General features: G+C 39.7%; 1 protein-coding gene across 1 annotated transcript; it reads left to right on the top strand.

Annotated features, from left to right (window-relative positions):
* The first annotated feature begins 582 nt into the window (after positions 1 to 582).
* On the top strand, positions 583 to 14587 carry CUNH5orf15 (chromosome unknown C5orf15 homolog). Its single transcript, XM_047084596.1, has 3 exons — positions 583 to 745; positions 11618 to 12144; positions 13087 to 14587. The coding sequence occupies exons 1-3, from the start codon at positions 607 to 609 to the stop codon at positions 13216 to 13218; spliced, it is 798 nt and encodes a 265-aa protein (XP_046940552.1). The 5' UTR covers positions 583 to 606; the 3' UTR covers positions 13219 to 14587.
* The last annotated feature ends 1634 nt before the right edge of the window (positions 14588 to 16221 follow it).

The raw sequence follows: 16221 nt of genomic DNA, 5'->3' as shown, positions 1-16221 counted from the left end.
CGCAACTCTTAATCTCAGGGTTGTGAGTTCGAGCCCCACTTTGGGTGTAGAGATTACTTAAAAAATAAAAATAAAAAAAAAGTTTATTTTTGTGAGAGACGGGGTGGGGGTAGGGAGTGGCAGAGAGAAAAGTAGACAGAGGATCCAAAGTGGGCTCTGTGCTGACAGCAGACAGCCAGATGGAGGGCTGGAACTCACGACCTCTGAGATCATGGCTCCCTTGGAAGTCGGAGGCTTAACCGACTGAGCCCCCCAGGAGCCCCCCAAATAAAATAAATCTCTAAAAAACAAACAAAACAAAAACCCCTCAATGTTTTAAAATACTTTCATGAGCTGTAATAGTATCCCATCACGTGGCAGGCAGAGAGAGGCTCACTCTGAACCTCTCTACATCTTTCACTTTACAACCTCGACCCGAAAGGGGCTGGGGCAAGACCTACCCTTCGCTGAAACTCCCACTACCCTTCCTCTTTAACCCGGTTTCCGGAGCGCCCCTCCGGGCTGCGACGTCATCACGTTGGGACGTACGTGCTGTGGTGCCTTACGCAGTGTCTGATGTCATGACGTAGAGCCTAGCAACAACGCAGGCTCCCGGCGGAGTCCGTTATGGCCGCTGCTGTCTTGAGGAGGATGAGGGGAACCGTGCAAGCGAAACTGCGGTACTCGCCCGGCCTCCAGATCCCGGGAGGGTTGGCGCAGCCGCTCGTCCTGGCGCTCCTGCTTGCGTCCGCCACCTTGTCCAGTGGTAAAGTGGGCGCGGCGGCAGGGCGGGCGCGGGAGGGCTGCGCGGGCGGAGAGACAGGCCCGGCCAGGGAAAGGGCGCTTCCGAGTGTCCTGAGCAGATGGCGATGTCCAGATGGGGCAGGGTCTCTAGGCGCCGAGGAGGGAGGGTAGGCTGTCTGATGGAGTCTAAGGAGGTGGGGTTTCTGAGAGGCCCGAGATGCGGGGTTGAGAGATGTGGGAATCCGGGCAGCAGAGTATGGAGATGGGCGTGAGGGAGGAGTGGTGGTGTTATCTACAGTGTCTTGAAGAATGCGTTGCACAGGGAGTGGCGGTGGTGGGGGGTCTCCAAAATTGCTTGGAGGGAGGAGTTATGAGGAGGCAGAGGGAACAGATGCTGAGGAGATGGCCATGGTTAGGAGGTGTGGTGTCTAGAGACGTTCCCTAGGTGGGGGGAGGTACCCAGCGGTCTGGCAGGGCCAGGGGAGTGTGGGGGTTTTCCAGAACGGGCGGGTAAGTGGTAGAGATCGAGGTGGGCAGGGGCAGGGACCAGACTGAGCTGATGGAATATTTCGGAGAGCAAAAGTGAAGGGGAAAACGCTATCTTAAGGTAGTGCTTCATCTCTCAGATCTGGGAGGTTCTGGTGCTTGGTAAAGAGCCAGAATACTGGGGCTTTGGGCTCCTGAGGGGTTTATGAGGACGAGAGGGAGAATGCAACAAGGGAGATTCTTTGTAAACATGGTTCCCTGTGTCCTGGGTTAGCTGGGCAAGACTGCTTCATTTTTAATAGAGTCGTAGGATTTGATTATTTCATTTAAAACATTTAAAAACTTCTATTTAAAAAAAAAGATTTAAAATTAAAATTTTTTATTTGAAAGTTTTTATTTATTGAGGTATGATTGGCATATTACGTTATGTTAGTCCTAGGTGTACAGCATAATGGTTCAGTATTTGTATACAGTGGGAACTGATCACCACCGCAGCTCTACCATTCACCATACAGAGTTACAGATTTTTTTTCTTGTAATGAGAGCTGTTAAGATTTACTCTTTTAGCCACTTCCAAATATGCATTACTGTAGTATTGACTGTAGTCACCAAGCTTTATATTACATCGTCATGACTTACTTATTTTTTTTTTTTTAAATTTTTTTTTCAACGTTTATTTATTTTGGGGACAGAGAGAGACAGAGCATGAACGGGGGAGGGGCAGAGAGAGAGGGAGACACAGAATCGGAAACAGGCTCCAGGCTCCGAGCCATCAGCCCAGAGCCCGACGTGGGGCTCGAACTCCCGGACCGCGAGATCGTGACCTGGCTGAAGTCGGACGCTTAACCGACTGCGCCACCCAGGCGCCCCTGACTTACTTATTTTGTAACTGGAAGTTTGTACCTTTTGATGCTCTTCATCCATTTCGCCAACCTCTTATCTACTCCCCTCTGGCAACCACCCGTCTCTTCTTTATATCTATGAGTATGGCTTGTTTGTTTGCTTGTTTGTTTTGTTTTGATTTTTTCTGGACTCCACATATAAGTGAAATCATATGATATTTGTCTTTCTCTGACTTATTTCACTTAGCATAATGCCTTCAAGGTCCATCCATGTTGTCACAAAATTTCATTTTGGGTGTGTGTGGCTGAGTAATATTCTCTTGTATGTATATATATATACACACCACATATTCTTTATGTGTTCATCTATCCATGGGCATTTAGGTTGTTTCCATATCTTGGCTCTGGTTATTTTTAGAGAGAGAGAGAGAGAGCATGAGTGGGGCAGAGGGGAAGAGGGAGAGAGAGAATCTTTTTTTTTTTTTTTTTAAATTTTTTTTTTTTTAACGTTTATTTATTTTTGGGACAGAGAGAGACAGAGCATGAACAGGGGAGGGGCAGAGAGAGAGGGAGACACAGAATCGGAAACAGGCTCCAGGCTCTGAGCCATCAGCCCAGAGCCCGACGCGGGGCTCGAACTCACGGACCGTGAGATCGTGACCTGACTGAAGTCGGACGCTTAACCGACTGCGCCACCCAGGCGCCCCGGGAGAGAGAGAATCTTAAGCTGGCTTCATGCTCAGTATAGAGGTCAATGTGGGACTCTAGCCCATGACCCTGGGATCATGACCTGACTTGAAATCAAGGGTTGGATGCTCATCCGACTGACCCATCCAGGAGTCCCCATATCTTGGCTTTTGTAAATAATGCTGCATGATTAAATATTTCTTTTCTTAGAAATGTTACATTGTGAATGAAGATATTGAAGCCTTTATCAGGAAATAAATCTGTAAACTAGGGCTTGAGACTTCGGGGGAACAAATCTATTAATAAGAATTTGTAATGATTAAGCAATATTTTATTTAGTAATCTCTTTTTTCTTTCAGGCCAAGACACGGTCCTGCTTTTTTCCGTAAATCTTTTTTGAGTTTTCAGATGAAAAACATGGTGAATGGGATAGCAATTTTCTTATTTGCCAACAGGGGCTGTCTAGCTACACGTTCTCTGCTATAGTGCTCTGGTTACTTCCTTAGGTTTCCTCAGCAGCACTGAGGGTGGGGCATCCACTGTCCCAGAAGCATTTGTAAGTCTGTGGGGAAGAACTGAGGTCCATTTTTCCAAAGCTCTTTAATAATGACTAAAATATAACTAGGATTTCTCTGATCGATGCAGATATTCCTGTTCCTAAAGTACTTATATAGCATAATTGTTTTGGTTATTTAATCATTTAAGAAAACAACTAGCATTTAAATATTTATATTTCTTACTGAAATGCTAAAGACATACAGCCTGAGGGATATGTAGCTGGTAACTGTAGTTGCAGGAAGAACTTTTCCCTTTAAGAGATGGTTGGAAATCTTGTGGAGAGGGGCAAGTGAGGGGGTAGTTTGGAGTATTAAGGTGTCTTCTTGTCTTTGTTTTTACTTACTAGACCCTCATAAATATTGCTCCAACCATACTGGGACATTTTAGGTAATCTTTTTCTTTTTTATTAAGTCTTTATGTCAATTTAAAATTCATATTATTCCCTACTGAAAATAATTTAAATGTAAACTAACATATATGCTTCTAAGGGGGAAGCAGCTACATTTAAGTACAGCATAGCATTTGTAAAGGTTTGGGTAGTGTAAATGTTTTTTGTAAGCATGCCTTGGAGTAGTGTGATTTCAAAGTTAATTACTCTTGTAATATGAAACTTATAGTCTAGATAGGAGATGTTAAGTCCCAAACTTCAAATAAGCATAGAAAGTTAGGAAGTTACTCCATTAGATGTATTTAAACTTGTTCCATATTAGGTTTCTTAAAATTTCAGTTCTCAGGTATATTCCTGGCAATCTGAAAGGATTTTAAGGTTCTACATTTTTATTTTGACAAAATCTAAAAAAATTAATATAAGCATTATTTTGGATCACTGGATGATCACCTTCTGATTAAGTCTTGCCAGGCCATTAAGACAGTTTTTTAAAGGGACCCATAGAAGAGAATTAAATGTAGAAAGTTATTTTTAAAATGTTTTAATGAGGGAGGTAATATCAAATAGGAAAGGACAGAAATGGAACATTTAGAAGTCTAAAGTACTATATATGATTGTAGAAGCTCAACAATTAAATCCATAAAGTCAGAGTTCTCACTTTGTTCTGCATACCCTTCATTTCTGACTAGATCATATTCTCTGATTTGAAGGAGTGGAGGTCTAGGAGGTTGATCTAATTTGCATCAAATGTTTCAGATGGATTTTTCATTTGTTTTCTGTGTATTACTTCCAAGTTTTTACTCTTTGAACAATACTTACTAATTCTGCTCCTACTTGGTGCTAGGTTTTGGAGTTACAACAACAAATGGGTTAACATTGACGATACCCTTAGAAGAATGAGTGGGTTTTTCCTGGCTGAAACTATGGGAAAGGCTTTTCAGAGGGTGTGATAGGTGCAAAGATCCTACTTGAGAAGTGGTGTAGGGTTTGTGGTGAGAATTGGGTCAAAAGCATATTCTATAAACATTGATTGCTATCTGTTAAGTAGGCAACAGGGATAGAGGAGTTTGGGAGATAAGTAAGAGATAAGATTGAGGCTCCAGATCCTGTAGGATCTTGTAGGCTATTACAAAGACTTGGAATTTCACTTTTGAGAGATGGAGAGCTCTCAGAGGGTTTTAAGCAGAGGAGCAACATCAAACTTAATCACATTGAACTTATATCACATTCTCAAATGTGATGATGACTCGAGCTGTTGTGTTGAGAGTGGACAGTAGGAGTTAGGGTAGAAGCAGGCAGATTAGTTAGAAGGCTACCATAATACGCCAGGTAAGATGATAGTGGCTTGGACTAGGCAGTACCAGTTACAAGGTGAAAAGTCTTTAAATTTTAATACACTTTGAAGGTAGGGTAACAGATTTGTTGTGGGATATTAAGAACATAATGATTACAGGGTTTTTTCTTCAGTAACTAGAAAAAAGGAATTGCCACTAACTGAAATATGGACTGGAGGTAGAGCAAGTTTTTTTTTTTTTCTTTTTGTGTGGGAAGTAAAATTCATTTCTTAAAACTCTTTATTTTGAAATAATTGTAGATTTACTTGCAATTGTAAGAAATAATACAGATCCTGTATACCCTTTACTCATTTTCCCTAGTGGTTACATCTTAAGAAACTGTAGTACATTATCATAGTCAGGACACTGACATTGCTAGTCAAGATAAAGAGCATTTCCATCAACCTCTCATGTTGCCCTTTTATAGTCACTCCCATGTCCTTCCTTTCCCTACTCCCTCCTGAAATTCTGGCAACCACTAATCTGTTATTTATTTCTTTAATTTTGTCATTTTGAGAATGTGATATAAATGAAATCATATGGTATATAACTTTTTGGACTTGGCTTTTTTTACCTAGCATAATTCTCTGGAGATTCATCAAGTTGTTTCATGTGTCAATAGTTTTGTTTTGTTTTTTTAATTGCTGAGTAATATTCCATTATCATGTAGCCACACTACACTTTGTTTAACCATTCATCCTTTGAAGGATGTCTAGGTTGTTTCCAGTTTTTGAGTGTTATGATTAATATGAAGTAAACATTGATGTACAGATTTTTTGTGTGATCCTAAGATTTCATTTCTTTGGGATAAATGTTCAGGCGTGCAATTGCTGGGTCATGTGGTAGTTAGATACTTAGTTTTTTAAGAAAATGTCAAACTGGGACACCTGGGTGGCTCAGTCAGTTGAGTGTCCGACTTCGGCTCAGGTCATGATCTCACAGCTCGTGAGATCGAGCCCCACGTTGGGCTCTGTGCTGACAGCTCAGAGCCTGGAGCCTGCTTTGGATTTTGTGTTTCCCTCTCTCTCTGCCCCTCCCCTGCTCATGCTCTGTCTCTGTCTCAAAAATAAATAAAACATTAAAAAAAAAAAGAAACTGCCAACGTGTTTTCTGGCATAGTTGTCCTGTTTTGTGTTACCACCAGCAACATAGAAATGATCTAGCTTCCCTGCATCTTTGCATATTTGGTGTTGCATATTTGGTGTTGTCATTACTTTTTATTTTACTGTCATTCTGATAGTTGTGTAGTGATATCTTTATTGTGGTTTTAATTTGTGTTTCCTTAGTGGCTAATACCTTTTCATGTGCTTATTTGCCATCTGTATATTCTCTTCATTGAAATGTGCCTTTGTGTCTGTTGCCTGTTTTCTAATTGGATTGTTTCCTTTTTCATTTTTGAGCTCTCAGATTTCTTTTTTTTTTAATTTTTTAATGTTTATTTTTGAGAGAGAGAGAATGAGAGAGACAGAGTGGGAGCAAGGGAGGGGCAGAGAGAGAGGGAGACACAGAATCCGAAACAAGCTCCAGGCTCTGAGCTGTCAGCACAGAGCCCGAGACGGGGCTGGAACTCACGAACTGGGAGATTATGACCTGAGCTGAAGTTGGACACTTAACCAACTGAGCCACCCAGGCACCTCGAGTTTTCAGATTTCTTTATGTGTTCTGGATACTCTTCCTTTGTTGGGTTGGGCCTTACAAATATTTCTCCCATTGTGTAGCTTATCTTTTCATCCTCCCATGAAAGTCTTTCCATGGAGCAAAAGTTTTTCATTTTGATAGAATCCAATTTATGGGTTTTTTTTCTTTTATGTATTGTGTTTTTGGTGTCAGGTCTACAAATTTGTGCTTAGTCCTGGATTCCATAGATATTTTCCTTTGTCTTTTTCTATAAGTTTTATAGTTTTGCATTTTACATTTAAATTTGTGATCTACTTTTATTTATTTAGTAATTATTACTATTATTATTTTTTAAGTAATCTGTACACCCACTGTGGGGCTTGAACATATGACCCCGACTTCAAGAGTCACATGCTTCATTGACTGAGCCACCAGGTTCCCCCATGTTCCATTTTTAGTTAAGTTTTGTAGAAGATATGAGACTTATATGAAGGTTCATTTAGCTTAATATGGTGGACTGCATTGATTGATTTTTGAATATTGAATCAGTTTTGCATTGCTGGAATAACCCTCACTGTTCATGGAATATCATTCTTTTTATGTATTACTGGTTTCTATTTGCTAATATTTTCCTAAGGACTTTTGCAGCTATTTTCATGAAAAATACCAGTCTGTAGTTTTCTTTTTCTGTAGGGTTTTTGGTTTTGGTATCAGGATAATAATACTAGCTTCATAAAATGAATTGAACAATGTTCCCTCCTATTCTCTGGAGGAGATTCTGTAGAATTGGTGAGAATTCTTCTTTAAACATTTGGTAGGATTCACAATGAAACCATCTGAGCCTGGAGATTAATTTTTTGGGAATTTTAAAATTAAGGATTCAGTTTCCTTAATGATAATAGGGGTATTCAAATGATGTATTTCATATTGAGTGAGTTGTAGTAGTTTGTATTTTCAAGACTCTGGTCTTACTTAAACTTTCTCTTTTGGTTAGCTTTTTATGACATAACTCTGGCAGGGGAGGAGGGAATTACTGCACATTATTGTCAGGTAGAGGTAGGAATCTGGAGTCTCCATTTGATCGCTGTTGTCACCCAAAGAGTGGTAGTCTTCTTGTTACTTCTAGACAAGAATGGGAGTTCTGTCTCCACTGATGGCCTGTACTTACATAGTGGTGGGAGTGGCCTCATTACTATTGGGTGATGGTTAAAGTCTTGACTCTCCATTAGGCCTCTTCTGACAACATTATTGTGGAGGGGAAGAGGCACCTTATTACAGCCTGCTGAGGGTGGAAATCTAGGCTTTCTACTTGGCCTTTGTTGGTGTGGATGTGAGCAGAGCCACAGTTTTTTTGTTTTTTGTTTTTTGTTTTTTTTGTGGGTGTTTGCCTCGAGTAGAGCAGTCATTGTCTAGAAGTTTTCTTTCTTACGAGGCTGCGTCTCTCCTGATCTTTTAGAGAGAGAGCTTTTTTGGGGGGAGGGGATGGCATGTTTTTGTCCATACTCCTTGCCGTTTCCAGGTTGCTGTCTTCTTCAGGTACAAGTCTAGAATATATGAGGCAAAAAGAAAATCCAGGAAAGTCACTACTGGGTTGTTTCTCAAATCTTGAGGTCTCTAACCATTCTGCTGTGTTCTCTCCACCTTTCAGTCTTCTTAAGCTATTTTACATATAATATCCAGAGTTAGTTTTTTCACTGGAGAAATAGGGAAAAGTTTTCTACTCCATCTTCCTAGAAGCCAAAGTAAGAATTCATTTTGAGTATGTTAATTTGAATGTCAGACATCAAGAGGAGATGTCAAGTAGCAGTGGATTTATGAGTCTAGAGTTCTGGTAATTCATGGAAGTTCTCTTCTCATGGCTTCCTTTTTCTCTGAGAAGTTAGGAAGTGATGCCAGTGAAAACGAGGACAACAGAGAAGGTGTTGGGAGAACAGAGGAACTTGTGAATGGTCTCCTAAGGGAGCAAGAGGGTGAATGGACTAGAAAAATACAGTATAATTGCCAGTAGTATTACACATACACTTGAATTTTTGGCATTGAATTTAAAATGAAATAAAAATGGTGACATGGTTTTGTATTTATTTCCAGCCAAGTTCAGCCAGTTGGTGCAACAGGGAGTGGTCACAGAGTTTGATTTTACTTGGGATGTAGCCTTGCCAAGTGAGTGGAACAAAGTGAGCAAGGGGATGGGGATTGGAGGTGTATGTAAGGGATGCATAATGCTGACTATAAAATTGAATCTGGGTAAAGAGGGAGGGCAAAAATATTGGGCAAGTGTGGGATGGTGGCCATGAGGGACTGAAAAGATGGTAGAATCAGAACTGTAGGTCCTGATAGATTCAGGATACCAGGGAATGAATTAGAAGGATAGGTGGTTATGTCAGCAAGTAGGAGGATGCATGAAATTGAGATTATGGAAGAGTTGTGATGATAGTGACCATGGTGTGACAGGTTAAGGTAAGGGGGAGGGCTGGTCATCAGAAGAGGGGGCAAGGATTTGAAATCAAGACAGGAGCACCTGGGTAGCATGAACTCTAGAGCCAGAAGAATAGGAACTGTGACCGGGAGTTGGTGGACAAAGGTTAGTGGGTGATAGCTGATGATAGGAGAATCAAGGCTGGTGCATTTAGGGAGGGGAAAGGGAGAATAGTCTGGAAGGTTCCCCCGCCCCACACACCCCATGCCCCACCCCAGAACAGTTTCCCCCCTTTTCCAAACTCAGTGGTACAAGGATGTGGGTGAAAAAACAGCTATTAATTAAAAGGGCTTCAGGGGAAGTGTATCTTTAAGGGAGAGCCAGGTTTCAGTTATCACAACAAAGTGAAGGATAAAGGAGGGGATTTGCTGATACTTGACTGAATTCTAGAGTGCACAGTGGATGGGTTTCTAGATGTGGAGATGGGTAGGAGGTGGGGAGAATTATAATCACTGCCACCCTTATCAGGTTGTGTCCTTTAGATATACATGATAATTCTATATTAGTATATGTGCTGCCGAAGCGAGCACTATACACGATTATTCTAAAAAGGGGCGCCTGGGTGGCTCAGTCGGTTAAGCGGCCGACTTCGGCTCGGGTCATGATCTTGCGGTCCGTGAGTTCGAGTTTGAGCCCCGCGTCGGGCTCTGTGCTGACAGCTCAGAGCCTGGAGCCCGTTTCGGATTCTGTGTCTCCCTCTCTCTGACCCTTCCCCATTCATGCTCTGTCTCTCTCTGTCTCAAAAATAAATAAACATTAAAAAAAATTTTTTTAAAAGTGATGTATAGAAAAATGATTTTTTAAAAAAAGTCAAGGTTAGTTAGTTCGCTCCCAACTTAAAAAAATTATATTTTAAATCATATTTTCACCAACTTTGGCAGGAAAGTTAAATATACCAGAGAAATAATAATTTGTAAATGTCTGAATCATAACATTTGAAGTGACAAATGTAAAAATTATTTTAACAAATTCCTGTTAATAATTTTCTGAATAATGTACTCACTTATAGGCCCTGTTTCTTTCTTCTAATGGAAAGTTTCAAGGAATCAATTGTTGAAAATATTTAAGAGAGTGTTACTAATTTACTAATTTTTTTTACCAATTTATTAAATTATTTTTTCTAAGAGATTCCATTCAGTCCAGTTGACACTAGCTATTTATTTTTTCTATACAAAATAGGTGTCATCTATGATACACAAACCAGAGTGTATTCATGTATTCAGGTATTACATGTTCGAACAGAGTGGTCTGTTAGATTCTTAATTTATGTGCATGCACATGTTTGTGAAAGCCCAGGAATTATTTGGTTTAATTTTACCCCTATAAAATATTTTACTATAATTTGATAGATGTTAAAATAGTATCTGTGTATTTTTAGATCTCACGTGACCATTCTTTTTTTTTTTTTTTTAATTTTTTAACATTTATTTTATTACTGAGAGATAGAGACAGAGTATGAGCATGGGAGGGGCAGAGACAGGAGGAGACACACAATCTGAAACAGGCTCCAGGCTCTGAGCTGTCAGTACAGAGCCTGACGCAGGGCTCGAATTCACAAACCACCAGACGGTGACCTGAGCTGAAGTTGTACACTTAACCGACTGAGCCACCCAGGCGCCACCCCCCCCCCATTTTTTTCTTTTTTACAAGTATAATGGATATTCTTGAAGTTCTTCAACAGATATTACATTAGCTTATAAATTAGAGACACTGTTAAATTTCAGCAGGGATTCTTCTAAACTTTTGCTGTGTAGAGTTACTTCTCTAAATAATTTAAACTACTTAAGTAAACCACACTGAGTGGGTAGGAGTACAGGGAAATAAGAGCTTGTATGTATTTGGTGTTATTCCCATACCTGGATTGCCTTCCCCAATCGTGAAAAGTCTAGTTCACACTTAGTTTTCAAGTTTCCAATTTCCATTTCTTCCCTTTTAGGAGTTTTCCCTTAGTCCTTCCTAAGAATACTTAAAAAATTGGGAGAGGAAGTGTTCTGGTTCTAGTATCATTTAGAAATGCTACCTACAGCTTGCTTATAGCTTCTCTTAAATTTGTTGTATTGGAAATATTTAGGCTCACATTCCATATCTGGTTTGTGACCTACTTGAGCTAGGATCAGCCACCGATCTTTCTGTTCTGGGGATGAGGTGCAGTCTAGGCAAGGATTACTGAAGTACAACCTCTTTGTGAAATGAAAACGGGATGCATAACAACTTTGTGTGGATTTCACCATTGTGACCTAAAGTCATCCCTCTCTATTCTTTTTCTTTCTGTGACAGGCTGTGTAATGTAGTTGTTACTTTCTGGCTAAGGAGTTATTATCTGATGAATGATTGACTAAGAAGAAATGTGACTGATGGCTGGCTGTTGAGACTTATTAACAAATTCTCAAGAGAAAGAGGGATTTGGCAAAAAAATGCTTAGCAAAAAATTTAGGCAAATATGCTTCTAGCTTGATGGAGATAAAGTTGGAGATTTCAGTTTAATGTTTTTTATTCACCATTTTAGCTGTACCACAGACTGATTTGCTGAGCCAAACTATACTCCAGCCAGATGTCTCTGCTCCAAATATGAGTGTTTTAACACATGAAAACCAAACCAAACTTTCTGTCTCCCAAATCAGCGCCACTCTCCGTCCCACAACTAGTACAGAGAAAGGTGGAGGGGCATCTGTGGCCCCTCATCCCTCACCTACTACTTCCCTGTCTCAAGAGGAGGCAGATAACAATGAAGATCCCAGCATAGAGGAGGAGGATCTTCTTACGCTCAATAGTTCTCCATCTACCGCCAAAGACACTCTGGACAATGGAGACTATGGAGAACCAGACTATGACTGGACCACCAGCCCCAGGGACGATGAGTCCAGTGAAGCTCTGGAAGAAAACAGGAACTACATGGAAATTGAACAGTCAGTGAGATCTTTTAAGACCCCATCCTCAAATATTGAAGAGGAAGATAGCCATTTCTTTTTTCATCTTATTATTTTTGCTTTTTGTATTGCTGTTGTTTACATTACATATCACAACAAAAGGAAGGTAAGTTTGGGGTTTTCATCCCCTCTATTTGTCCTTTATTATCTCCGTTGTATTTCTTATGAATATTTTTGATGATTCAGAATTTTTTTTCTTTTTTAGTCAAGTTTAAATTGATGGTAAAATATCAAGATGTCTAATCAATATAAATCTCTGGTGTATTTTTACAAATTAAAATGCTTTACCTTGTATGCTTCTGAAAAAGAAGTCAAATTGTTTTTTAATGAACAAATCCAAAGCCCAGTGGTTTTTTAAAAAAAAAACCACTTAGGTCTTAAGTTAGCATTGCTACTTCAGTGGGAGTACATGTGGAGAAAGATTGTTAATTTAATACTTTTAATTAAGCATTGAACTTAATGATATTTTAATAACTTTTTCCTTGTTATAAAGGTATTACACGTTTATTTTATTATCATTTTTAAAATATTTGTTTATTGTTGAGAGAGAGAGAGAGAGAGCAAGTGGGAGATGGGCAGAGAGTGAGGGAGACAGAATCCGAAGCAGGCTCCAGGCTCTGAGCTGTCAGCACAGAGCCCGAAATGGGGCTTGAACCCGTGAACTGTGAGATCATGACTTGAGCCAAAGTCAGAGGCTTAAATGACTGAGCCACCCAGGCACCCCTACATGTTTATTTTGAGTGCCAGTGATACTCTAACCCAGTGTTGAATGTTGGGCCAACAAGTGGGCTCCTGGGCTCCACTGTGATCTACTAACTCATCTCTGCAGATAGAACCCAGGAATCAGTCTTCAGCAAGCACTCTGTACATAAAATTTGAGAAGCACTGTTTAACTTTGTTTACAAGATGAAAAATACAGTCCTTTTGTTGTTATTTTATTTTCCATAGTTAGGAAACTAGGAGAGAGGGAGAGTGCACTTGTTATACATATTTTTACATATCCTCCACTTTGTTTTTTCCACATCTAATTTATTTTGTTCTTTTCCAGATTTTCCTTCTGGTTCAGAGTAGGAAATGGCGTGATGGTCTTTGTTCCAAAACAGTGGAATATCATCGTCTAGACCAGAATGTTAATGAGGCAATGCCTTCGCTGAAGATTACCAATGATTATATTTTTTAAAGCACTGTGATTTGAGTTTGCTTATTATGTAATTTTATTTGCTTGACTTTTTTATATAATATTGTGCAGATGTTTGCCATAGGCAGTTGGTACTTAAATGAGAGGTGGGTCTCTCTTTATTTTGCCTTGGTGCTTTCGAAATGAAATGTCACAAACAAGGAGTATATAATTTTTTATCTACACATTTAGAGGTAAATTCAATCAGGTGTCCAGAATGTGGAGCTAAGCATTATTATTAGTTTTGTTTTAGATTTCTTTATTGTTCTTCTTCTGGAAGTGTTAGTAATACTAGTTTTACAAGATCCCAACCTTGTAACTAAATCCTAACATATCTGGTACTGCTGGCTCCGATTCTCTTTCTGCCATCCAAATACTGTTTTATAAGCACACATTTTGTGATCCCAAACTGTTAATGTACAAGGATGTGTATAATAGCGCTTGGCATATAAGTAACATTTTTTCTTCCAGGAAAATCGCTTTGGATATTTTTGGATGATTTAAACATAACTTAAGATAATGATAATGCTCAATCTGACCACAGTTTTAGGTAACATATTAATAAATGTCTCTAGAAATTCTGGCAATAGAGAGACTCTGCAGTTTGCCGTGGATATAGATGAAATGTTATAGAGATACCATATTTTGGCTTAAATTACTGAATTAAATTTAGAGGTAGAAATTGTGGCAAAATATTAAATACACATACAGTTGCTTTCAGTCAGCAATTGATTGTAGCACGGGTTCCTCCAAGCTTCCAAGCAAGGAGCAGAGTTTAAAATTCTATCAGATTTTTTCATGTTGTCTATTACTTTATAGTAAGTTTGAATAAATTTTAGGGGTCATTATCACTTAAGTAATTCTGTATCTAGGCCTTTCAAATTAAAATTATACCTGAATGAAGTTGTTTGTATACATAGAGGGTATATGTGTGCACTGACTTTTTCTCCCCCTGTACTTGTTTTATTTTCTTCTGTTTTGTTTTTCACAGCAACTGGAAATTATTTACTGTAATTTGTTTTACCCTGTCTTTCTATAATAAAGAATTGATCAATATGTACATATGTGATTTGAACCATGGTTGACTTACAAGTGTCACTGCAACTTTGTAGAAAACATAACCCCTAATATATGTTAAACACCCACTCAGAAAGTCCGGGTGAGCCAGTGGGCATGAGCTTTGTGTAAAGAAGGAAGAAGCGGGGCAGTCCACCATTTCTTTCAGGTGGACAATTAACTGTCCTGATAAGGAAGGGCAGCACAATGGAAATATACCTGAACTGTTTTATGGCAGTAATTTTTCATATCTGAAATTGTATTATTTAATATTTTGAATAAGATTTTAAAAATAAATGGCAAAAATATAAATCTATGATTTTATAAGTGTGTTTCATTTTAGTGATGGCATGATGGAGCCCTTCATATGGGTGGTGACAGAGGGGTAGTGCTTTGTTTGGGAGGAAGCTAGCTTGGTTTTGTTCCTTTTAGTAGTAGTACTCTATGAATTCCCCTTAGATTTCTAAATCCTACTTTAGGCCCAATATTCTGCTGAGTAGTGAAGATTATTGAAAATGTGGTAAAGTAGGATTGCAAAGAAAAGTAAAGCAGCTAAATCAGTGTGTACTTTCTGGCATCCTGGCCTTCCTGTTTCCCTGTCGAAGGCTCCCCTATCAGGAGGCTCATCCTCCCTTAGTGGATCTAGCGTTCTTGTGCTCTTCCTCTTAGCACAGTCTCTGCGTTCTAAGCCCCAGTGTGCTGCAGTCAAGTAGTCTTTGATGTTTGGAGCGTCGCATCATACATCGATCAAAAATGCTGCCAGTAGGATGCCTGGCGGGTTCAGCTGGTAGAGCACCCGACTCTTGATCTTAGGGTTGTGAATTTGAGTCCCACGTGAAGATTACTTTAAAAACATAAAAAATCTTAAAAAAAGAAAATGCTGTCCAAGTCTTAGGCACCTGAGCTGCTGGGCTATAAATATGTATATAATTCAGACATACAGGTGTATGTTACAACTTTTAAGTGAATTTGATCTCCTCTAGGGTTTTGTGTCTTGCTCGTTACCTAACAAATGAACATTTTTCATATCATTAATATTCTTTAAAAACCTCTAGTAGCTATATAATTTAGTTAGCTCTTTTCCTGTTTCGATGGTTTCCAATTTTTGATTCAGAAATAATGTGATGAACTTTTCTGTATTGGAATCAATTTGTTGGATTATATGAGGCAAAGGAGGCACAAATAGAACTGGATGGTGCAAACAAGACCCACATGTGAGTCTGAAAGCACCAGAATAGCCTACTTACGTGTGCTGTCTGCTCTCTTCTCTCCACATCCCAGTGTGGGCAGACTAGGTGCTCTGCACCGAATGTTGGAAATAATAGCATAATAGGTTACCCTTTAGCTTCTGTTTCTGTGTCTTACCTGAAAAGGAATGTTTTGAAATTTGTGAGACAGATGGAAACAGACCAGACATTTTGAATTTGTGCAGGCAGGCAGGCAGGCATGTCGTAACTGGGATTTTGATTTTTTAAAATTTTATCATTTTTTAAATATTTATTTTGAGAGAGAGAGCATGAGCTGGGGAAGGTCACAGGGAGGGAGGGAGAGAGAATCCCAAGCATGCTCCACACTGTCGGTGCAGAGCCTGACATGGGGCCTGGTTCCACAAACCATGAGCTTGTGGCCTGAACTGAAATCAAGAGCTGGATGGATGCTTAACCGACTGAGCCACCCAAGGCACCCTGGGGATTTGATTTTAGATGTGATGTCACGTGGGTGAGTGCAGTCTCTTGTAGAAAGTGTGCAGAGGTGGCTCTCTCTATAGTTTACCCCAGAATGGAAGCTTGAAAACAGAGGACTGGCTGTTACTCTTCTCTGGCTGCATATTCAGCACTGCCTGTCTCCTACTAGGCCCCTGGAAATTGTACAGTGATGTCTTTGTGAAATTAGATCAAGAGAAAATCCAGTCGAATCAGGCTCAGCTCTGGCGCATGTAGTTGGCATATG

The sequence above is a fragment of the Lynx rufus genome, unplaced genomic scaffold (genome assembly GCF_022079265.1).
Source record: "Lynx rufus isolate CCGP_SWC_20201006 ecotype Redwood Valley unplaced genomic scaffold, mLynRuf1.p SCAF_1, whole genome shotgun sequence".
NCBI classification, from domain to species: Eukaryota; Metazoa; Chordata; class Mammalia; order Carnivora; family Felidae; genus Lynx; species Lynx rufus.
Note: the sequence above shows the minus strand (reverse complement) of the source record. Positions and strands in the feature narration are given on the sequence as shown.